Consider the following 27870-nt stretch of genomic DNA (forward strand, 5'->3'; position numbering starts at 1 on the left):
CGCCCCCTCCTCCTGTTTCGTAAAGCTGATGTTTTGCAACGTTTTTATTGGTGATGTAACATTATAGACGTTAAATGCGCTTCAAAATCTGCCCACCGTCATTTTCACCTTCACTCACTGAAACAAAGCTCGGGTAAGGCAGCAGGCTTGTGTTGTTCTTATGCAACAAATGCATTAGATTTACAAAGGACAAAGATTATTCATGCATGCATGCATGCATGGACAGTAGTATTTTGATTGGCATTGGAACTTTGCAGTATAGTAGTGCAATTATTTACGGAACAATCTTGTGCACGTCTTTCAAGTGCAAAGCATCACATTTTGCAGGGGCGGATTTAGGATTTGGAGATTTTTAGCCAAGATGAGTGATGTATATTTTAAGCGAAAGGGGCTCCAACCAGCCGCCCAGTAGCTTTCCATTTGATTTGAAAAGTTCACCCAAGGGTCAAAGTAGGTCGAATAATATATATATATATATATATATATATATATACATATACATATATATATATATGTATATATATATATATATATATATATATATACACATATATACATACATATATGTATACATATACACATGTATATATACACATATATACATACATACATACATGTATGTATACATATATCCATCCATCCATTTTCTACCGCTTATTCCCTTTCGGGGTCGCGGGGGGCGCTGGCACCTATCTCAGCTACAATCGGGCGGAAGGCGGGGTACACACTGGACAAGTCGCCACCTCATCGCAGGGCCAACACAGACAGACAGACAACACTCACACTCACATTCACACACTAGGGACCATTTAGTGTTGCCAATCAACTTGTATATATATACATATATATGTATATGTATACATATACACATGTATATACAACACATGTATGTATACATATATACATGTGTATATACATGTGTATATAAAGTATATATACACATTTGTATATATATATATATACATATATATACGTGTGTATGTATACATATATACATGTGTATATACAGTATATATATACATGTGTATATATACACATGTGTAATACACATGTATATATACACATTTTGTATATATACATATGTGTATATACAGTATGTATATACATGTGTATATATATACACATGTACATATATATATACATCTGTATATGTATATACATATATACACATGTGTGTGTGTATATATATATATATACATGTGTATATACAGTAGATACACATGTGTGTGTATACATATATATGTATATATGTGTATATATATACGTGTATATTTGTATATACATATATACATGTGTGTGTGTGTGTGTGTGTGTGTGTGTGTACACACACAAACAACTAAGCGAGAAAGAATTGCTTACTTAAATACAGGATGCAGATAACATATTTGTTGTTGATTTTTTAATACAAAATCTTATGTTCTCGCAAAACAAGCTGATTCTCTTTGTTTGGGGTGAATATATTATTGGCACCCTCTCTTTAGGAGGTACAGAGTCCACCCAGAATATTTAATTCTAAGGCTGTCTAAAATAATGAGAATGCAGCTGTGATAGGCTGCAGCAGCCCCCGTAACCCCGAAAGGGACAAGTGGTAGGAAATGAATGGATGGCTGGATTAGAATTGAAGATGAACAATTTATTCTACACAAAAAGAGTGAGTACAAACTAGGGTGGTACGGTACTTGCTAATTGGAAACAGTACTATACTGCTTTTGAGATAATAAAAAATAACGGCACCGTTTTTAATCGATATGTTGCTGTGCGGCGGTGACTACAGAGCGAGGCGCATGATGTTGAGTCTTTCAAAATGCACACACAAAGCGCCTACAAGCAATAACGTTGTGGAGAGGAAGAATGGCAAAAAAACGACAATTCTCCTGGTTAATAAAGAGGGTGCGTGAAGCGCAATATGGAGGTATTTGGGCTTCAAAACTAATGATAAAGGTGACGCTTTAAACAGGGAGGCGCCATGCTGCAGTGCTGCTTTAAAAAAATGCCTCGCCAAAGGTGGCACTTAATACTACACCTCTGCTTCAAACGTAGGTAAACATTTAAATAATACGCATTCAGATGTGCACAAGGAGTTATAAATAATGACAGGTAATAATGTATTTGTTACACCTGTCCTGCTGTTCGGCTCCCATGCAGACCAAAGTCGAGGAGCACAGATCAGATGTTCCCTTCTGGGCCCATGTATTCGTAGGCGGTAACATCCTTCACTTTAGCCGGCAATGGGTCGGATAAGCTCCGCTTTCAGGTCAGAATGTTATGCATTTTCTATCACGCTTTCTCTTTTTGTTCACCAGGATTCGGCAATGTGGCCTGCAAAGCTGCTGATCCTCCTGGTGGGGCTCTGGCACCAGTCTCACTGTCAGAGCAGGGATCCTATGTTCCAAGAAGTGACACAGGCCATCTTTCCTCCTGATCAGCTGCACAATCCCACACAGCTCAACTATGGAATGGCGGTCACAGACGTGGACGGCGATGGCGATCTGGAAGTGGTGGTAGCAGGGTGAGACGAGGAGGCAATTGAGACTACAGAGTATAGAGTCTTTTGAAACTGAATTAAATGCCGTCCATCTTCAGATACAATGGACCCAACCTGGTGTTAAAGTACGACCGCACTCAGAAGAAGCTGGTAAACATCGCAGTGGACGATAGTAACTCGCCGTACTTCGCTCTGAGGGACGTAGCGGGGAATGCCATTGGGGTCACAGCCTGTGATGTGGACGGAGATGGACGGGAAGAGATCTACTTCCTCAACACAAATAATGCCTACTCTGGTAATTATCGTCATTATTTTTAATCTCATTAGTAGGGATGTTCCGATCAGGGATTCATTCCAATGCCAATTGAGATCAGCCAATACCAATACCTACAAATCTCAAGTGTTAACTGTACATTTTTCAATTATGATGACTGCTACTGACATTAGACATTAGTTGACTGTAGGGTTGTACGGTATACCGCTACTAGTATAGTGTCACAGTACTAACAAATCAAAAACGGTATTATACTCTGTTTGAAAATTGCTGGTTTTATGAGCAGGGGAGCATGTTCGGCAGCGTGCAATCACAGAGTACTTACAAGCAGACACAGTGTGTAGACAGAAAATGGAGAACGGACACATTTTGGCCTAAAAACTGATGATTGAAGTGAATCTATAACACTGAAACGCCCTCAGGAAAAGGTACTTTAAGACATTGCTAGCTTGCTACCAGCAAACATCAATCCGCAATCGGCAATGTTTTAGCTACTTCTAAGGGGACGGCGGGGCGCAGTGGAAGAGTGGCCGTGCGCAACCCGAGGGTCCCTGGTTCAATCCCCACCTAGTACCAACCTCGTCACGTCCGTTGTGTCCTGAGCAAGACACTTCACCCTTGCTCCTGATGGGTGCTGGTTAGCGCCTTGCATGGCAGCTCCCTCCATCAGTGTGTGAATGTGTGTGTGAATGGGTGAATGTGGAAGTAGTGTCAAAGCGCTTTGAGTACCTTGAAGGTAGAAAAGCGCTATCCAAGTACAACCCATTTATCATTTATTTAAATCACTAATCCTCGCCTCCATGGCGACAAATAAAGTGAGTTTCTTACAAGTATCATCCCTGCAGGACGAGGAATAGCTAAACATGCTTCACTACACACCGTAGGAGGACACAACAGCTCACCGGCGTCAACGTTAACAAAAGCTAGCGCGCCTGAATGTAAACAAATGCCATGGGTGGATCTACACCTGACATCCACTGTAATGATATCAAGTACAAGAGCGTATCTAGTCTATACTACTATGATTACATTTATATTTTTTATACTCACAAAATCGTTTTTTCCTTTTTTAAAAAGGCATATGTTTATAAACTCAGGAAATATGTCCCTTGACACATGAGGAATTTGTTTATATTTGTTTATTTGTTTGTAACGACTTGGTATCAGCTCGATATTAACATCTGTGGTATCATCCAAAACTAATGTAAAGTATCCAAACAACAGAAGTGATTATTACATTTTAACAGAAGTGTAGCTAGAACATGTTGAAACGAAAAATAACAAGATATTAACATTAAATGAAAAAGTGGACTAATAATTAATTTTTGCAGATTGTCCCTCGTAATGTTGACAAAATAATGTGATGGGAAAAGACACAATATGTTACTGCATAGATCAGCAGACTAAATTATGAGCGTTTGTTTGCTTACTTACTACTAAAAGACAAGTTGTCTTGTATGTTCACTATTTTATATAAGAACAAAATTCTTCTTCAAATGCAATAAGAAACATATGTTTAATGTACCGTAAGATTTTTTCTTAAAATAAAGCCAATAATGCCATTTTTTGTTGTCCCCTTGGGGGTCACCCACATCTGCGGTCCTCTCCAAGGTTTCTCATAGTCATTCAGATTGACATCCCAGTGGGTTGTGAGTTTTTCCTTGCCCTTATGTGGGATTTGAACCGAGGATACCGTTGTGGATTTTGCAGCCCTTTGAGACACTTTGTGATTTAGGGCTATATAAATAAACATTAATAATAATAACAGTACTAATAAAGAAAAGTATCGAAAGGTATCAAAAAGTATCGAAATATTGGTATCGGGAAAACCCTAGTTCAGTGGTTCTCAAATGGGGGTACGCGTACGCCTGGGGGTACTTGAAGGTATGCCAAGGGGTACGTGAGATTTTTTTTAAATATTCTAAAAATAGCAACAATTCAAAAATCCTTTATAAATATGTTTATTGAATAATACTTCAACAAAATATGAATGTAAGTTCAAAAACTGTGAAAAGAAATGCAACAATGCAATATTCAGTGTTGACAGCTAGATTTTTTGTGGACATGTTCCATAAATATTGATGTTAAACATTTCGTTTTTTGTGAAGAAATGTTTAGAAGTAAGTTGATGAATCCAGATGGATCTCTATTACAATCCCCAAAGAGGGCACTTTAAGTTGATGATTACTTCTATGTGTAGAAATCTTCACATAACTAAAATAACTAAAAACTTGTTGAAAAATAAACAAGTGATTCAATTATAAAATATTTTTATATCTTTTTTTCCAAATAGTTCAAGAAAGACCACTACAAATGAGCAATATTTTGCACTGTTATACAATTTAATAAATCAGAAACTGATGACATAGTGCTGTATTTTACTTCTTTATCTCTTTTTTTCCAACCAAAAATGCTTTGCTCTGATTAGGGGGTACTTGAATTTAAAAAATGTTCACAGGGGGTACATCACTGAAAAAAGGTTGAGAACCACTGCCCTAGTTGACTGTTATTTAAACTACTTATTTATTCTCTTTTACTACACACGATTGTTTGAGATTGTTCGCTGGATCGGTTCGCAGCCGAGTGTGAAGCGACCGGAATGAGAATCAGCACCTCCAAGTCCGAGTCCATGGTTCTCGCCCGGAAAAGGGTGGAGTGCCATCTCCGGGTTGGGTAGGAGACCCTGCCCCAAGTGGAGGAGTTCAAGTACCTAGGAGTCTTGTTCACGAGTGAGGGAAGAGTGGATGGTGAGATCGACAGGCGGATCGGTGCGGCGTCTTCAGTAATGCGGACGTTGTACCGGTCCGTTGTGGTGAAGAAGGAGCTGAGCCGGAAGGCAAAGCTCTCAATTTACCGGTCGATCTACGTTCCCATCCTCACCTATGGTCATGAGCTTTGGGTCATGACCGAAAGGATAAGATCACGGGTACAAGCGGCCGAAATTAGTTTCCTCCGCCGTGTGGCGGGTCTCTCCCTTAGAGATAGGGTGAGAAGCTCTACCATCCGGGAGGAACTCAAAGTAAAGCCGCTGCTCCTTCACATCGAGAGGAGCCAGATGAGGTGGTTCGGGCATCTGGTCAGGATGCCACCCGAACGCCTCCCTAGGGAGGTGTTTAGGGCACGTCCAACCGGTAGGAGGCCACGGGGAAGACCCAGGACACGTTGGGAAGACTATGTCTCCCGGCTGGCCTGGGAACGCCTCGGGATCCCCCGGGAAGAGCTAGACAAAGTGGCTGGGGAGAGGGAAGTCTGGGTTTCCCTGCTTAGGCTGTTGCCCCCGCGACCCGACCTCGGATAAGCGGAAGATGATGGATGGATGGATGGATGGATTGTTTGAGAAAATCAAAGTTAATAGTATACGATAACTAAACAAAAGCAAAAACTACCATTTGTTACTCTTTTAAATCCTTTCTGCCCTTAAAGTCCCCCAGTGTCCAAGGACTTCTTCCCCAACTTTGTAAATATGATCAAAAACAACATAAAAATGATGGATTAAATTATTAAAATAGAAATATCGATCTAATCTCTCTCATATCGATCTTATGGTGATACTTCTTGTCGTGTACTGACTGTCACAATGCTGACACACTACCAGGTGTTGTTATATCCTCCTCTCTCTAGACCAGGGGTGCCAAACATCCGGCCCGTGGGCCGGATCAGGCCAGCAAACAGTTTTTTTCCAGCCCACATGATGAGTTTGCCAAGTATAAAAATTTGCGTTTTTTATTTTTTTTTTACGAAAAAAACTGCTGTTATAAATGTGTCCACTGGATGTCACAATAGCAATTCTGTGAGGCAAGCAAACGGTTTATACCGGGGCCAAGCAAGAAGTATGCAGTAAAGGGTGACAGTGGCTCCTCCTCGACCCACATGAAACTTAAAGCCTGCCGTTTTGTCTTCTGCTTCGAACACATGGTCATTTGGCACCCTCGTTGCCCCAAAATGTCTCTGTCAAACACAAGAAAAGTGAACTTAACCCTTTTGAATAGTTTTTACCTCTGTTTCTTACGGTTTGATGAGTTAGCTATGGATCCAATCGGAGAAAGACTGCGACTTAAAGTTTAATCCTGTCTTTGTAGATACACTGAGACCAAGTCTAAGATCATTGTGTTTTTGAAGCTGCATCAATTTCCACAGAATTGTCAACAAACTTTAAGAGTTTTGTCCAGAGGATTATTTGTGACTTGTACGTTTTCATAATGTGCTTGTTCTATTTTTAGCCAAAGTAAAACAAAGAAAACAATCTGAAGTTGTCTTTACTTTTAAGTTATCGTGCCATGATTTTACCATTATGGCCCACCTAGGAATAGATTTTTATTTTTTTTATTGTTTACATCGCAAAAAGCTACAATTTGTTTTTTTACATTTCTTAGTTTTATTATAATAACCGACTGTTTTCCTCCCTTGTTTTTACGCAGGACGGGCAACTTACTTCGACAAGCTCTTCAAGTTCCGTAACGGTCGCTTTGAGGATCTGCTCAGTGACGAGCTCAATGTGCGCCGTGGCGTTGCTAACCGCATGGCGGGGCGTTCTGTGGCATGTGTTGACAGAAAGGTCAGCGACCCTCAACGTAGCTCTTTATCTGTTTCCTTCAAAGCAGGGCTGTCAAACTCATTTTCATTGAGGGTCACATCGCAGTTAGGCAGCACTATGATGGCAATATCAATCAATCAATCAATGTTTATTTATATAGCCCCAAATCACAAATGTCTCAAAGGACTGCACAAATCATTACGACTACAACATCCTCGGAAGAACCCACAAAAGGGCAAGGAAAACTCACACCCAGTGGGCAGGGAGAATTCACATCCAGTGGGACGCCAGTGACAATGCTGACTATGAGAAACCTTGGAGAGGACCTCAGATGTGGGTCACCCCCCCCCCTCTAGGGGACCGAAAGCAATGGATGTCGAGCGGGTCTAACATGATACCATGAAAGTTCAATCCATAGTGGCTCCAAGACAGCAGCGAGAGTCCCGTCCACAGGAAACCATCTCAAGCGGATCAGCAGCGTAGAGATGTCCCCAACCGATACAGGCGAGCGGTCCATCCTGGGTCCCGACGAGCGGTCCATCCTGGGTCTCGACTCTGGACAGTCAGTACTTCATCCATGGTCATCGGACCGGACCCCCTCCACAAGGGAGGGGGGGACATAGGAGAAAGAAAAGAAGCGGCAGATCAACTGGTCTAAAAAGGAGGTCTATTTAAAGGCTAGAGTATACAGATGAGTTTTAAGATGAGACTTAAATGCTTCTACTGAGGTAGCATCTCGAACTGTTACCGGGAGGGCATTCCAGAGTACTGGAGCCCGAACGGAAAACGCTCTATAGCCCGCAGACTTTTTTTGAGCTCTAGGAATCACTAATAAGCCGGAGTCTTTTGAACGCAGATTTCTTGCCGGGACATATGGTACAATACAATCGGCAAGATAGGATGGAGCTAGACCGTGTAGTATTTTATACGTAAGTAGTAAAACCTTAAAGTCACATCTTAAGTGCACAGGAAACCAGTGCAGGTGAGCCAGTACAGGTATATATGTATGTATATATGTATATAAAGGTATATACAGTATAGGTATATATGTATGTATGTATGTATATAAAGGTATATACAGTACAGGTATATATGTATGTATATATGTATATAAAGGTATATACAGTACAGGCGTAATATGATCAAACTTTCTTGTTCTTGTCAAAAGTCTAGCAGCCGCATTTTGTACCAACTGTAATCTTTTAATGCTAGACATGGGGAGACCCGAAAATAATACGTTGCAGTAATCGAGACGAGACGTAACAAACGCATGGATAATGGTCTCGGCGTCTTTAGTGGACAAAATGGAGCGAATTTTAGCGATATTACGGAGATGAAAGAAGGCCGTTTTAGTAACGCTTTTAATGTGTGACTCAAAGGAGAGAGTTGGGTCGAAGATAATACCCAGATTTTTTACAGAGTCACCTTGTTTTATTATTTGGTTGTCAAATGTTAAAGTTGTATTATTAAATAGAGGTCGGTGTCTAGCAGGACCGATAATCAGCATTTCCGTTTTTTTGGCATTAAGTTGCAAAAAGTTAGCGGACATCCATTGTTTAATTTCATTAAGACACGCTTCCAACTGACTACAATCCGGCGTGTTGGTCAGCTTTAGGGGCATGTAGAGTTGGGTGTCATCAGCATAACAGTGAAAGCTAACACCGTATTTGCGTATGACGTCACCCGATATGACAGAAGTAATGTCAGATTCAAACACTGATGACATCTATGAAACAGACAAGAAGCAAGGAATCATGCAAAAACAGAGTTCAATTTGGCTCAATAAGGAGAGACGTTAGGGATTGCACGCTCAGTTACAATCTCCCACCACGCTCTGAGCTAACAGTCCCACGCGCTCCTCTATTTATTTGGGAGGTCCCTGGTTACATCACTGAGGCCGCCCCTAAAAGGAGTGGCCACACATTTTATGCAAAGCGGCTTCCAGTATGCACAATACGTGACGGATTGCTGGGGTCCTTGTGATTGCCTTGTCTCTGCTTCGTCTGCGTGCTGCCATCTTATCTTTGTTGAGGTCCTTGAAGTCCTTGGCTGTTAGTGGGCTATGACAAACAAAATATCTGCGACGAGGCAACCCCTCATATGCCTTAGCTGATAACAAGTTTTGTCCTTGCACAGACAGAAAATGTACAACTTGAGCACAATAGCTTATATCTATAGCAACAGACTTTAAGCATAAGAGTTATGTGATAACTTACACATAATTACTGTATTCTAACAAGTAAACAACACCAACATTTTATATATTAGGGACGGCGTGGCGCGGTCGGAGAGTTGCCGTGCGCAACCCGAGGGTCCCTGGTTCAAATCCCACCTAGTACCAACCTCGTCATGTCCGTTGTGTCCTGAGCAAGACACTTCACCCTTGCTCCTGATGGGTGCTGGTTGGCGCCTTGCATGGCAGCTCCCTCCATCAGTGTGTGAATGTGTGTGTGAATGGGTAAATGTGGAAGTAGTGTCAAAGCGCTTTGAGTACCTTGAAGGTAGAAAAGCGCTATACAAGTACAACCCATTTATCATTTATTTATATGTTCCATTGAAAATATAGAACATTACACACGGCGCTCAAAAATCTATCAAAATGTTTTAGTACGACTTTGGTAAGCTATGAAGCCGCACCGCTTGATGTGCTTCAATATACGAGTATTATTATGGGGTGTATATAAGGTAAGACATTATGCAGCGTTTTGTTTCGCAATATTATGCTAAAGACACTTTCCTTACCTTCTGGTACCTGCTGTTCTGTATTTGGGATCTGTATAAATCCTGAAAAATTTCGCGTGTCCGCCTTTGTAGTTTGTGACGACCGACCCCATTATGTCAATCGCGAGCTACCAGTCGACCGCGGGGGGTGTGTCAGTCGATCTCCAGCCAGGCTTTTAAAAAAAATAGTCCTAAAAATTTGTGATCATCAGTCTTCACCAAGACGTCACTTAAATGACATTCACGGTACCGGAGGGTCTTGTGAGATGACGCTGGCTGCTGCAAGATCATTATTATGAAAATATGACCGAGAGGAAGGCCAGAAACACTTTTTATTTCAACAGACTCTCGCGCCGTACCTTCTGTCAAAACTCTAAAGGCCGACTGCACATTTCCTATCTTCACAATAAAAGCCCTGCTTCATGCTGCCTGCGCTAACTAAATACAGAGTCTCGGAAAACTGGCGTGCACAAGCGATCCCTCAGAAAGCTGGCGTGCACATCACTTGTGCACGCCAGCTTTCCGAGACTCTTATTTTGTTAGCGCAGGCAGCATGAAGCAGGGCTTTTATTGTGAAGATAGGAAATGTGCAGTCGGCCTTTAGAGTTTTGATGGAAGGGACGGTGCGAAAGTCTGTTGAAATAAAAAGTGTTTCTCGCCTTCCTCTCTGTCATTTTTTCATAATAATGAACTGGCAGCAGCCAGTGTCATCTCACAAGACCCTCGGGTGCCGTGAATGTCAATCAAGCAAGCTACGGAATTTGCCGCCAATGTTTTTCTTGTAAAGTGTATGGAAGCTGGATGAATTAGATGCCAAAAACCAACCACTTTCATGCGGTATTGTACAGAAAGGACAACTTTTTTTCTCCTCCATTTGAAAATGTGGGCGTTATCATCATTACTGTCTGATTCCAATCAATGCAAGTCATCAGAATCAGGTAATACACCAACTTATATTCTTGTCTTCGTGAAAGAAAGACATCTATATGTGTTACACATGCTTGTATTATCATTAAACACATTTAACTTGTTTACAAAAATGTCTCTTTCATAAATAAATAAATATAAATGATTTATATAAATGAGGTAGATCCCCTCGAGTTGGTCGATTGAAAAGTAGCTCGCCTGCAGAAAAAGTGTGGGCACCCCTGGTATAGGAAATAAACTTCTTCTTTTTCTCTACCTTGTTATGGGAAATTCATCCTCCGCTGTTGCCATTTCTAATATAAAGTAATGTAAAGTTCTTACTTATATCTGTCAGTAAACGCTCCATAAAAGTGCTAAAACATACCAGTGTAGTGAGTTTAATTATTCACCCAAGGAACTTTAGTTATTAGAGTTCCGGTTGGACGGTTTATACATATGAAAAAAGATCAAAAACAGACCAGTGCGCCTTGTAATCCGGTGTGCCTTATGGTCCGGAGAATACGGTATTACTGTAAGTAAAAAAAAAAAAAAGGGTACCGCTGTTGTTTATGGTAAAATTTTGGTGACTGAGCAGACAATTTTTTTACCGTAAATTGTCTTGTCAGTTTTACAGTGTACATTTTCATGGATAACTTGCTTGGATATTCATTATAATATTAACAAAAATCTAATGTATGATATTTAATTTGTTGCATTATTAGGAAAAACAACTAATAGTTCATCATTATTACTACTTTATAACTTAAATTCATAGAAATGTAACTTTTTTTTATTTTTATTTTTTTGTTTGTTTTTCCCCTTGGCCTCAGTCTGCACCCCCTCTCCAAGGCCCAGGCTAAGACCGATTTTTTTTTTTTTCATTTTAATCTTCTATTTTTCCCCCCGCCCCCTTGTTTACCTGTATCTCATCTTTTTTTGTAAGGGGCGCTGGAAGCCGGCAGACCCGTCAGCGATCCTGTTCTGTCTCCCTGTAATGTTTGTCTGATCTTGAATGGGATTGTGCTGAAAATTGTAATTTTCCTGAAGGAACTCTCCTGACGGAATGAATAAAGTACTATCTATACTATACTATCTGTACTATAATTTCGAGATGCTACCTCAGTAGAAGCATTTAAGTCTCATCTTAAAACTCATCTGTATACTCTAGCCTTTAAATAGACCTCCTTTTTAGACCAGTTGATCTGCCGCTTCTTTTCTTTCTCCTATGTCCCCCCCTCCCTTGTGGAGGGTGTCCGGTCCGATGACCATGGATGAAGTACTGACTGTCCAGAGTCGAGACCCAGGATGGACCGCTCGTCGGGACCCAGGATGGACCGCTCGCCTGTATCGGTTGGGGACATCTCTACGCTGCTGATCCGCTTGAGATGGTTTCCTGTGGACGGGACTCTCACTGCTGTCTTGGAGCCACTATGGATTGAACTTTCACAGTATCATGTTAGACCCGCTCGACATCCATTGCTTTCGGTCCCCTAGAGGGGGGGGGTTGCCCACATCTGAGGTCCTCTCCAAGGTTTCTCATAGTCAGCATTGTCACTGGCGTCCCACTGGATGTGAATTCTCCCTGCCCACTGGGTGTGAGTTTTCCTTGCCCTTTTGTGGGTTCTTCCGAGGATGTTGTAGTCGTAATGATTTGTGCAGTCCTTTGAGACATTTGTGATTTGGGGCTATATAAATAAACATTGATTGATTGATTGATCTAATCTAATCTAAAATTACATTATTAACATTAACAACATTAATATTACAGATTCATACATAAGTACTTTCTAACCTAAATTCATACACATTTAATTAAATTATTAAAATATATTTCTTATACTCCCATATAGTATTAAAATGTAAAATATATGCAATGGCACATAGTGCAAGTATTTTTTTTCTGTCAAAACAGAAAGAAGGAACACATTTATTAAAGTAAAGATTAAGTATTTTACTGACGCATATTATTTCCAGGCTTTCGCCAGCCGTATGAAATGAGTTTGACATCTGTGCTTTAAAGCGGTTCCTTTCAAAACTTTTCTACCTTCCATGTTTCTTCAGGGAACCGGCCGCTACTCGGTCTACGTGGCAAACTACGCCAGCGGCAACATCGGCCCCCACGCTCTTTTAGAGATGGATGAGGCTGCTAGTGATGTGGCAAATGGCGTCATCGCCCTGTCTGATGTTGCTGCCACAGCTGGAGTCAACAAGCTCACAGGTGAGACGCCAAAGGTCGTGATCTGTCGAAGACGAGCGCACCGGGTTTGGTAAACTTGCCTTATTTTAGTATGATTGGAAGAGGTGGGCCAGGGCAAACTCAGATCGCATCAGTCATCTGATAGCACTTAAAGGACCAATATCGTCCAGATGATCCATTTAACCTGCATATACAGTTTGGTTAAAGGCATGTAAAAGTATTAATTCTATCACTTAATTACATGTTTTTGTCGACCTGGTCCACGATTACTTCAAAACTGATATGGTCAACATTATGAGCAAAAAATAAATACAAAATAATCGCCATTTTTGGACTTCCCTGCTCTTCTAGCTCCTCTCCCTGTGTCATGTTGTATAGAACTGCCCAAAATCATTTTGATAGCATTTCAGCAGTTTAATAGCTCATTAAAAGAAATATGCATCAGTACTTGCCTGACAAATGATGGGTTCACCATGTTCAGGTAACTCCAAAATAAATAAATACTATTGTAAGGTAGCAGCCAGCAAGAAATATTTTTTTTCATTTGGCATTCACTAATGGGGAAAAAAACATCTATTAACATAGTTGGCATATGAAGTGTTTAGGCTGGTGCCCTAATAATAAAATATCATGGCAATTACTTTTTTTATGATAGAATTAGACATACTGTATTTGGCTTTAAATCAGGGGTCTAAAACTCTAAGCCCATGCGATCATATTACGGCATGATAGCTTCTCTACCTACCTACACCGGGGGTGTCAAACGTACGGCCCAAGGGCATCGGTTTGCTGAATATAAAACTGAGCTGCATTTTTTTTCTAATGAAAACGGTGGAAGAGGGGTTAGTGCGTCTGCCTCACAATACGAAGTTCCTGCAGTCCTGGGTTCAAATCCAGGCTCGGGATCTTCCTGTGTGGAGTTTGCATGTTCTCCCCGTGAATGCGTGGGTTCCCTCCGGGTACTCCGGCTTCCTCCCACTTCCAAAGACATGCACCTGGGGATAGGTTGATTGGCAACACTAAATTGGCCCTAGTGTGTGAATGTGAGTGTGAATGTTGTCTGTCTATCTGTGTTGGCCCTGTGATGAGGTGGCGACTTGTCCAGGGTGTACCCTGCCTTCCGCCCGATTGTAGCTGAGATAGGCGCCAGCGCCCCCCGCGACCCCGAAAGGGAATGAGCGGTAGAAAATGGATGGATGGATGGGTTTTCTGGCAGGGCTTCACGGTGGCAGAGGGGTTAGTGCGTCTGCCTCACAATACGAAGTTCCTGCAGTCCTGGGTTCAAATCCAGGCTCGGGATCTTCCTGTGTGGAGTTTGCATGTTCTCCCCGTGAATGCGTGGGTTCCCTCCGGGTACTCCGGCTTCCTCCCACTTCCAAAGACATGCACCTGGGGATAGGTTGATTGGCAACACTAAATGGTCCCTAGCTTAGCTCGGTTGGTAGAGTGGCCGTGCCAGCAACTTGAGGGTTGCAGGTTCGATTCCCACTTGTGCCATCCTAGTTACTGCCGTTGTGTCCTTGGGCAAGACACTTTTCCCACCTGCTCCCAGTGCCACCCACACTGGTTTAAATGTAACTTAGATATTGGGTTTCACTATGTAAAGCGCTTTGAGTCACTAGAGAAAAGCGCTATATAAATATAATTCACACAATTCACACTAGTGTGTGAATGTGAGTGTGAATGTTGTCTGTCTATCTGTGTTGGCCCTGCGATGAGGTGGCGACTTGTCCAGGGTGTACCCTGCCTTCCGCCCGATTGTAGCTGAGATAGGCGCCAGCGCCCCCCGCGACCCCGAAAGGGAATGAGCGGTAGAAAATGGATGGATGGATGGGTTTTCTGGCAGGGCTTCACGGTGGCAGAGGGGTTAGTGCGTCTGCCTCACAATACGAAGTTCCTGCAGTCCTGGGTTCAAATCCAGGCTCGGGATCTTTCTGTGTGGAGTTTGCATGTTCTCCCCGTGAATGCGTGGGTTCCCACCGTGTACTCCGGCTTCCTCCCACCTCCAAAAACATGCACCTGGGGATAGGTTGATTGGCAACACTAAATGGTCCCTAGTGTGTGAATGTTGTCTGTCTATCTGTGTTGGCCCTGCGATGAGGTGGCGACTTGTCCAGGGTTTACCCCGCCTTCCGCCCGATTGTAGCTGAGATAGGCGCCAGCGCCCCCCGCGACCCCAAAAAGGGAATAAGCGGTAGAAAATGGATGGATGGATGGGTTTTCTGGCATCATCTGGTGGTTAACGAGTACAATTACACCAAAACAATATCTTCTGGGGAGGGGGTTTCATCGTCGAGAATGAGATTTATTCGGTTTTAATGGAAAAAGCATGGTAATATAGCAGTTATAATGGGAGTCAATGGAGCCAAAAGTATTCCGAAGAGAAAATGTGTATACTCTATGGATATATCCTCCAACGTTGCAATCTAAAACACAGTGCAATTTGATTTTACAAAAAAAAAACTCCCTGGCAAAATTTCAGACCACTAACCTTTTAAACCAGGGGTGTCAAAGTCAAGGCAATTAATTATCTATTGCCCCCCCCCCCCGGATTATATTTGATTAGTATGAAAACCGGCCCGCATGCCACAGCCTGCAGCTGTTTTGCACGCACCAATATTCCATTAGTGTTGGCGTTGTAGATTTTCAAAATGGGGTCCCAGGGACCCCATCAAGTTATAAAAATGTTTAGGGTCCCACTTTTTTGTAATCGTTTTGAAAACAAATGATACCTGCATGCATTATCCTGTTATATCTCACATTCTATATTGTGTTTTGGAAAAAAGGTTGTCATAACATTTTACTTAATTCATTAAAAAAAAAATAATACAAAAGAAAACACATTTTTATGCATATGTAAATATATTCAGTTATAAACATTCATTCACTTTCTTTTTTCCTTCATGGATCTAAACTTTACCGCTGCCTGTATTTTTTTCTATATATTTATTGTAATATATTCAGAATGTGTTTGTTCTGTTTTTGGCCAAAGTATGACAAAGAAAAACAATCTGAAGTTGTCTTTAGTTTTTAGTTTTAATGCCATGATTTTAATAGTCCGGCCCACGTGTGCACATATATTCCTCCATGCGGCCCCTGAGCTAAATCAATCAATCAATCAATGTTTATTTATATAGCCCCAAATCACAAATGTCTCAAAGGACTGCACAAATCATTACGACTACAACATCCTCGGAAGAACCCACAAAAGGGCAAGGAAAACTCACACCCAGTGGGACGCCAGTGACAATGCTGACTATGAGAAACCTTGGAGAGGACCTCAGATGTGGGCAACCCCCCTCTCCAGTGGACCGAAAACAATGGATGTCGAGTGGGTCCAACATGATACTGTGAAAGTTCAATCCATAGTGGCTCCAACACAGCCGCGAGAGTTCAGTTCAAAGCGGATCCAAGACAGCAGCGAGAGTCCCGTCCACAGGAAACCATCTCAAGTGGATCAGCAGCGTAGAGATGTCCCCAACCGATACACAGGCGAGCGGTCCATCCTGGGTCCCGAAGAGCGGTCCATCCTGGGTCTCGACTCTGGACAGCCAGTACTTCATCCATGGTCATCGGACCGGACCCCCTCCACAAGGGAGGGGGGGACATAGGAGAAAGAAAAGAAGCGGCAGATCAACTGGTCTAAAAAGGAGGTCTATTTAAAGGCTAGAGTATATAAATGAGTTTTAAGGTGAGACTTAAATGCTTCTACTGAGGTGGCATCTCAAACTGTTACCGGGAGGGCATTCCAGAGTACTGGAGCCCGAACGGAAAACGCTCTATAGCCCGCAGACTTTTTTTGGGCTTTGGGAATCACTAACAACCCGTAGTCTTTTGAACGCAGATTTCTTGCCGGGACATATGGTACAATACAATCGGCAAGATAGGATGGAGCTAGACCGTGTAGTATTTTATACGTAAGTAGTAAAACCTTAAAGTCACATCTTAAGTGCACAGGAAGCCAGTGCAGGTGAGCCAGTACAGGTATATATGTATGTATATATGTATATAAAGGTATATACAGTATAGGTATATATGTATATAAAGGTATATACAGTATAGGTATATATGTATGTATATATGTATATAAAGGTATATACAGTATAGGTATATATGTATGTATATATGTATATAAAGGTATATACAGTACAGGTATATATGTATGTATATATGTATATAAAGGTATATACAGTATAGGTATATATGTATGTATATATGTATATAAAGGTATATACAGTATAGGTATATATGTATGTATATATGTATATAAAGGTATATACAGTACAGGTATATATGTATGTATATACAGTATGTATATAAAGGTATATACAGTACAGGCGTAATGTGATCAAACTTTCTTGTTCTTGTCAAAAGTCTAGCAGCCGCATTTTGTACCAACTGTAATCTTTTAATGCTAGACATGGGGAGAGCCGAAAATAATACATTACAGTAATCGAGACGAGACGTAACAAACGCATGGATAATGATCTCGGCGTCCCTAGTGGACAAAATGACTTTGACACCCCTGATTTAAACTAAGCAATCGTATTACATAAGGAACCCATGTCATGCCCGTTTTGGGGCCTAGAGTTGCAGAAGGGTTAATGATAAAACAAAAATTTGAAATACCATATTTTTTGGACTATAAGTCGCAGTTTTTTCATACTCAGGAGCGATTTATGTGTGAAATTAATCACACATTACCGTAAAATATCAAATTAAATTATTTAGCTCATTCACGTAAGAGACTAGACGTATAAGATTTCATGGGATTTAGCAATTAGGAGTGAGAGATAGTTTGGTAAAGGTATAGCATGTTCTATATGTTATAGTTATTTGAATGACTCTTACCATAATATGTTAGTTAACATAGCAGTTGCTTATTTATGCCTCATATAACCTACACTTATTCAGCCTGTTGTTCACTATCCTTTATTTATTTAAAATTGCCTTTCAAATGCCTATTCTTGGTGTTGGGTTTTACCAAATAAGTGCGACTTATACTCCAGTGTGACTTATATATGTTGTTTTCCTTCTTTATTATGCATTTTCGGCAGGTGCGACTTATACTCCAGAGCGACTTATACTCCGAAACATACGGTAGATACAACTACATGACTTGAAATAATCCAAAAATCCAATCCCACCCCATAGTGGCTCACCCACGACTATATTTGTGTGCCTAATATAGACGCAATTAATTAATAACAGCACAGTAGACATGATCGGAAAGGCTGGAAGTCAGGGAAATTATAGTAATATCCTTGTGAAAACCAGCGTTCTCAGCAGTGGCCATTTTTGTTTTGCATTGCTGGTGTTTTTTTTTAAAACTATGTCAAACAAAATTGTGCAGAACATTTGTGATAGAGTTACATTTGGGTGCAGGTGGACGCGGTGTTGTGGTTGGACCCATCCTCAGTGATACAAGATCTGATGTTTTTTGTGACAACGAGCGAGGACCCAACTTCCTGTTCAAGAACAATGGAGACGGGACTTTTGCTGAAGTTGCCAGGCAGACAGGTGAGACTTAAAGCTACAGGCCTTGCATTCGGAAAATAAACACCTCCAGCAGTTTAAGTCCCTCTGTTCAGCTACCATATCATGTATCCGTTTGTTTGATCCATTCATACTGCTCTAAAACTGTATGAATCCGTTAAAGATACACATTTGTGTGTACGTGCCAAGGTGTGGAGGACCAGCATCAACATGGTAGAGGAGTAGCACTGGCAGATTTTAACGGTGATGGAAGGACAGACATCGTCTACGGCAACTGGAACGGTCCACACAGACTTTACCTGCAGGGCGGTGACTCTAAATTCCGGGTGAGCAAGGAGTCTATGCGGTTGAAGGACAACATAAAAACACAAATAAAATACAGTAAGTCTGTAAGTAGGTTTGTTTTTTGTTTTTTAACAGAATATTGCGACTGCAGGATTTGCATCTCCCTCCCCAATTCGCACGGTTATAGCAGCGGATTTTGACAATGACGGACAACTTGAGGTGTTTTTGAACAATATTGCCTACAGAGGAAATGCACCCAACAAGCTCTTCAGGTGGGTCTACTTTAAAAAAAAAAATTTTTGAAAAAGGTAAAAAATACTCAAATCTGAGCTAAGACATAATATTATTACATAATTTTGCCAATTGTAGTATCCCTCCATCTATCTATCCATTTTCTACCGCTTATTCCCTTTGGGGTCGCGGGGGGTGCTGGTGCCTATCTCAGCTAAAATCTGGCGGAAGGCGGGTTACACCCTGGACAAGTCACCACCTCATCGCACAATTGTAGTATCACATATTGCAAAAGAGATATTGTGCAACTAACTTAATATACAGTTGTACCTGCAAAATCAGGTCATACAAAAATTCAGAGTGACATATCTCCCAACATGTGATGCAACTAAAAAATAGTTATGAAAAAAAAAACAGGAGAGATCTGAAAAATATTGATCAATCACGCCAGTATTGATTTGATACTCTTACTATTAAGTTCCATTTGGGTCGAGGGAGAGGAGCCGCAGCCACGCTTTACTTTGTAACTCTTGCTTGTTCGGACAGAATTGCTATTGTGACATCCAGTGGACACATTTAGAACAGCAGTTTCTTTCATAAAAATTAAAAAAAAATGCAGCTCGTTTTAATACTTGGCAAACTCATCACTTAAATAATCAAAGCTGTGGTCAATCAATTGATATAATAAATCAAGAACAACTTCCAAAATGAAAGTGCACAAATAATAGACAAAATGGAAATTTGTACGAAATAAATCAAAGACTCAGCACAGTATTATAAAAAAATAAAGTAATGTGAAGTGATGTGAATTATATTTATATAGCGCTTTTCTCTAGTGACTCAAAGCGCTTTTACATAGTGAAACCCAATATCTAAGATACATTTAAACCAGTGTGGGTGGTACTGGGAGCAGGTGGGTAAAGTGTCTTGTCCAAGGACACAACGGTAGTGACTAGATTGGCGGAAGCAGGGATCAAACCTGGAACTCTCAAGTTGCTGGCACGGCCACTCTACCAACTGAGCTATACCGCCCCAATTAAAAAAATGTAATTAAAAAAAATTGCCGGCAGTAAGTCGAACACATTTCCAGTGAGGGTTGGACTCCGCCAAGGCTGTCCTTTGTCACCCATTCTGTTCATAACTTTTATGGACAGAATTTCTAGGCGCAGTCAAGGCGTTGAGGGGTTCCTGTTTGGTGGCTGCAGGATTAGGTCTCTGCTTTTTGCAGATGATGTGGTCCTGATGGCTTCATCTGACCGGGATCTTCAGCTCTCGCTGGATCGGTTCGCAGCCGAGTGTGAAGCGACCGGAATGAGAATCAGCACCTCCAAGTCCGAGTCCATGGTTCTCGCCCGGAAAAGGGTGGAGTGCCATCTCCGGGTTGGGGAGGAGACCCTGCCCCAAGTGGAGGAGTTCAAGTACCTAGGAGTCTTGTTCACGAGTGAGGGAAGAGTGGATCGTGAGATCGACAGGCGGATCGGTGCGGCGTCTTCAGTAATGCGGACGTTGTATCGATCCGTTGTGGTGAAGAAGGAGCTGAGCCGGAAGGCAAAGCTCTCAATTTACCGGTCGATCTACGTTCCCATCCTCACCTATGGTCATGAGCTTTGGGTCATGACCGAAAGGATAAGATCACGGGTACAAGCGGCCCAAATGAGTTTCCTCCGCCGGGTGGCGGGTCTCTCCCTTAGAGATAGGGTGAGAAGCTCTGCCATCCGGGAGGAACTCAAAGTAAAGCCGCTGCTCCTCCACATGGAGAGGAGCCAGATGAGGTGGTTCGGGCATCTGGTCAGGATGCCACCCGAACGCCTCCCTAGGGAGGTGTTTAGGGCACGTCCAACCGGTAGGAGGCCACGGGGAAGACCCAGGACACGTTGGGAAGACTATGTCTTCCGGCTGGCCTGGGAACGCATCGGGATCCCCCGGGAAGAGCTAGACGAAGTGGCTGGGGAGAGGGAAGTCTGGGTTTCCCTGCTTAGGCTGTTGCCCCCGCGACCCGACCTCGGATAAGCGGAAGATGATGGATGGATGGATGGATAATTAAAAAAATATTGTAATAAAAAAAATGTAGTAAAAGTAATGTGTGGACCACCATTATAATAAAAACTGAGTGAAAGTGTATATTATATAAATTATACATTTGTTTTTTAAAGGCCTACTGAAATGAGATTTTCTTATTTAAACGGGGATAGCAGGTCCATTCTATGTGTCATACTTGATCATTTCGCAATATTGCCATATTTTTGCTGAAAGGATTTAGTAAAGAATATCGACGATAAAGTTCGCAACTTTTGGTGCTGATAGAAAAGCCTTGTCTGTACCAGAAGAAGCAGACGATGACATCACAAGGGTGAGGGCTCCTCACGACCTCACATTGTTTTTAATGGGAGCCTCCAGCAGCAAGAGCTATTCGGACCGAGAAAACGACAATTTCCCCATTAATTTGAGCGAGGATGAAAGATTTGTGGATGATGATATTGATAGTGAAGGACGAGAAAGAAAAAAATAAAATAAAATAAAAAGCGATGGCTCCGGGCGGCGGCAGTGTGAGCGTTTCAGATGTAATTAGACATATTTATTAGGATAATTCTCGAAGATCCCTTATCTGCTTATTGTTTTAATAGATTAGATTAGATAGAACTTTATTTATTCCGTCAGGAGAGTTACAGGGAGACAGAACAGGATCGCTGACGGGTCTGCCGGCTTCCAGCGCCCCTTACAAAAAAGATGACATACAGGTAAACAAGAGTGGGGGGGATGGGAGAAAAAAATAGAAGATTAAAATAAAATAAAAAATGAACAACTCATAGCCATAGTACACATCCCTCTTCCATGTGTGTAAGAGGGAAACATCAAACATCAAAGAACACAGAGGACATTAAAGACATTAAAGCAGCAGATACAAGCAGACACTTCTACATACAGCTATGAATAAAAAGTAAAATAAACATATCCACTGTGGTGACCTCTGCGGTGTTCCACGCCATCGTCTGCTGGGGTGGAGGGAGCATGGCCAGAGACAGGAGCAGACCCAACAAAGCAACCAAGACAGCCGACTCCACTCTCGACCAGTGTCCAGTCCGCATGGATGAGCGAGGATACGTCCAAGGTGACTGAGGTGTCCGACACCTGCTCACCCAGTCAAGACACCGCGAAGCCTCTCCGTCCCAGCGCTCAGTGCTAGCTCCGCAGTCCTGTCCCCCTCATCCGCATCTCCTCCAGTCCCTCCAAACAGACTCTGATGTAGCAGACACCCAGCAGCTGGTCTCCATGGCCAAAAGGCTCCCGGGAGGCAGATCCAGAAGTCCACAAAAAAAGCACCACAGAGGTCACGAAAGTGCCACCCCTTGTCACACAGTCCCAAAGGGTCCCGGACCAAAATGCAAAAAAATATAATAAGACATGAAAACAAGAGGGAAACACAAAAGGATGATGCAAGAGCACAGAGCTCCTGCCTACAGCAGCCACTACAGCAGCGCCATCTTGGAAAAAAAAAAAAAAAAATGGTGTTTTAGTGAGATTGTAAAGACATACCTCGAGGTCGGATGGCTGCGGTGAACACGCAGTGTCTCAGAGAGAAGCCGAGGAGCCAAGCTCACAGCTGCCTATTAAACAGCGACTGCAGTACGACGAATAATCCAATGATGTCTCCGGTAAGATATATATCACAATATTCCCATCCAAAAACATGCTAGTTGACGTAGAGAAATATGTTCGCTTGACCGCTCTGTGTTAAAAACTAAGAAACACCTGCTGTGTCTTGGTGCTAAAGACAGCTGCAATACACCGCTTTCCACCAACAGCATTCTTATTTATAGTCTCCATTATTAATTAAACAAATTGCAAAAGATTCAGCAACACAGATGTCCAAAATACTGTGTAATTATGCGATGAAAAGAGACGACTTTTAGCCGTAAGTGGTGTTGAGCTAATATTTCCTGACAGTCCGTGACGTCACGCGTACACGTCATCATTCCGCGACGTTTTCAACAAGAAACTCCACGGGAAATATAATATTGCAATTTAGTAAACTAAAGCGGCCGTATTGGCATGTGTTGCAATGTTAATATTTCATCATTGATATATAAACTATCAGACTGCGTGGTCGCTAGTAGTGGCTTTCAGTAGGCCTTTAAAGTAACATACTCCATCCATCCATTTTCTAGATAAAGATAAAGGGATCACGGGGGGTGCTGGAGCCTATTTTAGCTGCTTTCGGGCAGAAGGCGGTGTACACCCTGAACAAGTCTCCACCTCATCACAGGGCCAACACAGATAGACAGACAACATTCACACTCACATTCACACACTAGGGCCCATTTAGTGTTGCCAATCAACCTATCCCCAGGTGCATGTCTTTGGAGGTGGGAGGAAGCCGGAGTACCCGGAGGGAACCCACGCAGTCACGGGGAGAACATGCAAACTCCACACAGAAATATACTTAATAAATATGCACTTTACAGGCGCTTTTACCATGCATTTATACGTTTTCTTGCCTGGGAACGCAAATGTCCCCCGTTTTGGTGAATTACTTTTATGTATTATTTTTTTAACGCACATCCTGTTCATGGTCATGGGTGAATTAAAGCCCCTCCCAGCTGGTTTACAGGCGATTATCAATCAATCAATCAATCAATCAATGTTTACTTATATAGCCCTAAATCACTAGTGTCTCAAAGGGCTGCACAAACCACCACGACATCCTCGGTAGGCCCACATAAGGGCAAGGAAAACTCACACCCAGTGGGACATCGGTGACAATAATGACTATGAGAACCTTAGAGAGGAGGAAAGCAATGGATGTCGAGCGGGTCTAACATGATACTGTGAAAGTTCAATCCACAATGGATCCAACACAGTCGCGAGAGTCCAGTCCAAAGCGGATCCAACACAGCAGCGAGAGTCCCGTTCACAGCGGAGCCAGCAGGAAACCATCCCAAGCGGAGGCAGATCAGCAGCGCAGAGATGTCCCCAGCCGATACACAGGCAAGCAGTACATGGCCACCGGATCGGACTGGACCCCCTCCACAAGGGAGAGTGGGACATAGAAGAAAAAGAAAAGAAACAGCAGATCAACTGGTCTAAAAAGGGAGTCTATTTAAAGGCTAGAGTATACAAATGAGTTTTAAGGTGAGACTTAAATGCTTCTACTGAGGTGGCATCTCGAACTGTTACCGGGAGGGCATTCCAGAGTACTGGAGCCCGAACGGAAAACGCTCTATAGCCCGCAGACTTTTTTTGGGCTTTGGGAATCACTAACAAGCCGGAGTCCTTTGAACGCAGATTTCTTGCCGGGACATATGGTACAATACAATCTGCAAGATAGGATGGAGCTAGACCGTGTAGTATTTTATACGTAAGTAGTAAAACCTTAAAGTCACATCTTAAGTGCACAGGAAGCCAGTGCAGGTGAGCCAGTATAGGTATATATGTATGTATATATGTATATAAAAGGTATATACAGTATAGGTATATATGTATGTATATATGTATATAAAGGTATATACAGTATAGGTATATATGTATGTATATATGTATATAAAGGTATATACAGTACAGGTATATATGTATGTATATATGTATATAAAGGTATATACAGTATAGGTATATATGTATGTATATATGTATATAAAGGTATATACAGTATAGGTATATATGTATGTATATATGTATATAAAGGTATATACAGTATAGGTATATATGTATGTATATATGTATATAAAGGTATATACAGTATAGGTATATATGTATGTATATATGTATATAAAGGTATATACAGTATAGGTATATATGTATGTATATATGTATATAAAGGTATATACAGTATAGGTATATATGTATGTATATATGTATATAAAGGTATATACAGTACAGGCGTAATGTGATCAAACTTTCTTGTTCTTGTCAAAAGTCTAGCAGCCGCATTTTGTACCAACTGTAATCTTTTAATGCTAGACATGGGGAGACCTATATATATATATTCGATATAATTCGAATGTTTTGTACATATGCAGAGTTTCAAGAAGAGCCAATGATGACCCTTTAATCCAGGAACTGGATATAGGAGACGCCGTGGAGCCTCAAGGCAGAGGAACAGGTCAGAAGGGGATTATTAACATATTTTCCTCATCGTGGTGCTTTCGCTTCCAGTCTGATGAGAGGAGACACCACATTGAGCTTGTTTTCTAGGTCAACGTATTAAAAGCTCTGTCTTTTTTTTTTTTTTTTTTTTTTAACAGGCGGCACTGTGACAGATGTGGACGGCGACGGACAGCTGGACCTACTGATAGCGCACGGAGAGAGCGCGGCACAGCCCATCTCCGTCTTTAGGGTCACACAGGTGCGTGTGTTGTTTACGAGAGCCTGACTGGCCGCTGACTCACTCACTACGCTCTTTAGGGCTCGACCAATAAATGGCTTCGAGTCGTCCCTCGCACCCAGTTCGGATCCTACGCGCGAGGTGCCAAAGTAAGAGTCTTCACGAAGCTGAGTGGCGCCCACACACGCATCATTGATGGAGGCTCTGGGTATCTGTGTGAGATGGAGCCAGTCGCACACTTCGGTTTAGGTAAGTGTCACAATTACGTTCATACATTCTGCGAGGGATACGGCCCAAAATGTACATCACAATACAGTGGATGCTTGATTTTCAAACTGAATTGCTGTTCATTAATAGAAAAGTTTGTAGAGTGAAGCATATTTCTACATAAGAAACAATGGAAATATGAATGATGGGTTACATCCTCAACAAAAGTCCATATTTTAGTGAAGGTGTGTACACTTTGAACAGAATATAAGGCGTAAGTCTACCAAGAACTGTGTATCAAACAAACATAAGGAGGTGATGGATCAACTTCCTCTTAATTAACAAGCTAAAACAACAAGCTGCTGTCCTGTATGTGCTGCTTTGTCAACACAGTCACACACACAGAAGTCCCTTTGGTGCCCTCACAAACAATCAGAAATCACAAACATCCTTAACTTTAACAACCATGTTAATAGAATAGAATAGAAAGTAATACAATAATAAACATTTAAATAGAAAACAGTCAAATCCACATACCAAATTTTTTTAACAATAGAACACCTAACCCCTAACCCATTAAGGGGTCATATCGTGATTTTTTTTTTTTTCTACATTTAATACTTCCTTGTGGTCTACATAACATGTAAGAATGTTTCTTTGGTCAAAATGTTGCATAGATTTTATATAGACTTAGACTTTCTATTTATTGTCATTCAAATTTGAACTTTACAGTGCAGATAAGAACAACATTTTGTAGCATTAGCTCATGGTAGTGCAGGATAAAAAAGCAGTAAGGTGCTGGTATAAATAAATAGATTACTGTACAGATAAATATATAGCACTTTTGCATATGCATCCATGTTTATGGATGTATGTTATTTTGTCTTTATATTCCAGCAAGTTAATCCATTTTTGGGGGTAGTTGAGGGGATTATTTTAATGAGTTCAAGAGTCTTACGGCCTGAAAGAAGAAGCTATTACAGAACCTGGAGGTTCTGCTACGGGGGCTGCAGAACCTCTTTCTAGTGTCCAGCGGTGAAAACAATCCTTGGTGGGGGTGGGAGGAGTCTCTGCAGATTTTCTGATTTAACTTTTAGAGACCATATTCAAGCTGTTTTCTGACCGTCTTTTCAGGATGCGCCGTTTTGTGGTTGGTTTTATTTATGTGCCTCTACTTTGATAGTGTCTTTTCCCCTTCATCTTTGTTGTACCGGTAGTTTTTTTAGCGCTTCCGTAGCGAGTCTACTGACAGATACAAGTTAGAACTGTACACTACTTTATATTAAAAAAGGAAACAGCAGGCGATAAATGTCCCACAACAAGAGGGTAGACAAAAAGAAGGAGCTTATTGACTACGGCGTCGGCGCAGACTACAATTGCAGACGCGTGCAAATTTTCGGGACTATGCAGATCCCAAATACACATCAGCAGGTACCAATAGGTAAGAAACAAAACGCCAGATAATATCTCCTAATAGGTGCCATGTTGGGGTGATACCCGCTTTTTGAAGGACAGTACTTCATTTTAAAAATACTATTACTACAAAAAAAAACACATAAAAAGTTAACTATAACCGGTGTAATGTTACGAGAAAAAGTTGAAACGTTGACGCTAATAATACAAAGCTGACATGCAGGCTGATTTTTTTCCTTGAAAAAAATCCATTATTGGTTTTTAAAATGAAAAATATTTCGGTGTGTGGCCCTCAGTGGGACAAGTTTGGACACCCCCGATCCTACGCCATACACTATCAATCAATCAATGTTTATTTATATAGCCCCAAATCACAAATGTCTCTAAGGACTGCACAAATCATTACGACTACAACATCCTCGGAAGAACCCACAAAAGGGCAAGGAAAACTCACACCCAGTGGGCAGAGAGAATTCACATCCAGTGGGACGCCAGTGACAATGCTGACTATGAGAAACCTTGGAGAGGACCTCAGATGTGGGCAACCCCCCAACCTCTAGGGGACCGAAAGCAATGGATGTTGAGCGGGTCCAACATGATACTGTGAAAGTTCAATCCATAGTGGCTCCAAGACAGCAGCGAGAGTCCCGTCCACAGGAAACCATCTCAAGCGGATCAGCAGCGTAGAGATGTCCCCAACCGATACAGGCGAGCGGTCCATCCTGGGTCCCGACGAGCGGTCCATCCTGGGTCTCGACTCTGGACAGTCAGTACTTCATCCATGGTCATCGGACCGGACCCC

General features: G+C 41.8%; 1 protein-coding gene across 1 annotated transcript in view; it reads left to right on the forward strand.

The window, feature by feature from the left end:
• The first annotated feature begins 5 nt into the window (after positions 1–5).
• Positions 6–27870, forward strand: part of crtac1a (cartilage acidic protein 1a) — a 30340-nt gene continuing 2475 nt past the window's right edge. Inside the window, exons 1-11 of the mRNA XM_061881279.1 lie at positions 6–133; positions 2304–2509; positions 2584–2780; positions 7178–7314; positions 12982–13138; positions 18503–18637; positions 18803–18939; positions 19034–19170; positions 25144–25226; positions 25369–25469; positions 25529–25697. Coding sequence (XP_061737263.1) covers positions 2313–2509; positions 2584–2780; positions 7178–7314; positions 12982–13138; positions 18503–18637; positions 18803–18939; positions 19034–19170; positions 25144–25226; positions 25369–25469; positions 25529–25697 — 1450 coding nt within the window. The 5' untranslated portion in view covers positions 6–133; positions 2304–2312. The remainder of the gene's footprint in view (positions 134–2303; positions 2510–2583; positions 2781–7177; positions 7315–12981; positions 13139–18502; positions 18638–18802; positions 18940–19033; positions 19171–25143; positions 25227–25368; positions 25470–25528; positions 25698–27870) is intronic.

This window comes from Nerophis ophidion, linkage group LG20 (genome assembly GCF_033978795.1).
Source record: "Nerophis ophidion isolate RoL-2023_Sa linkage group LG20, RoL_Noph_v1.0, whole genome shotgun sequence".
In the NCBI taxonomy this organism is placed as follows: Eukaryota; Metazoa; Chordata; class Actinopteri; order Syngnathiformes; family Syngnathidae; genus Nerophis; species Nerophis ophidion.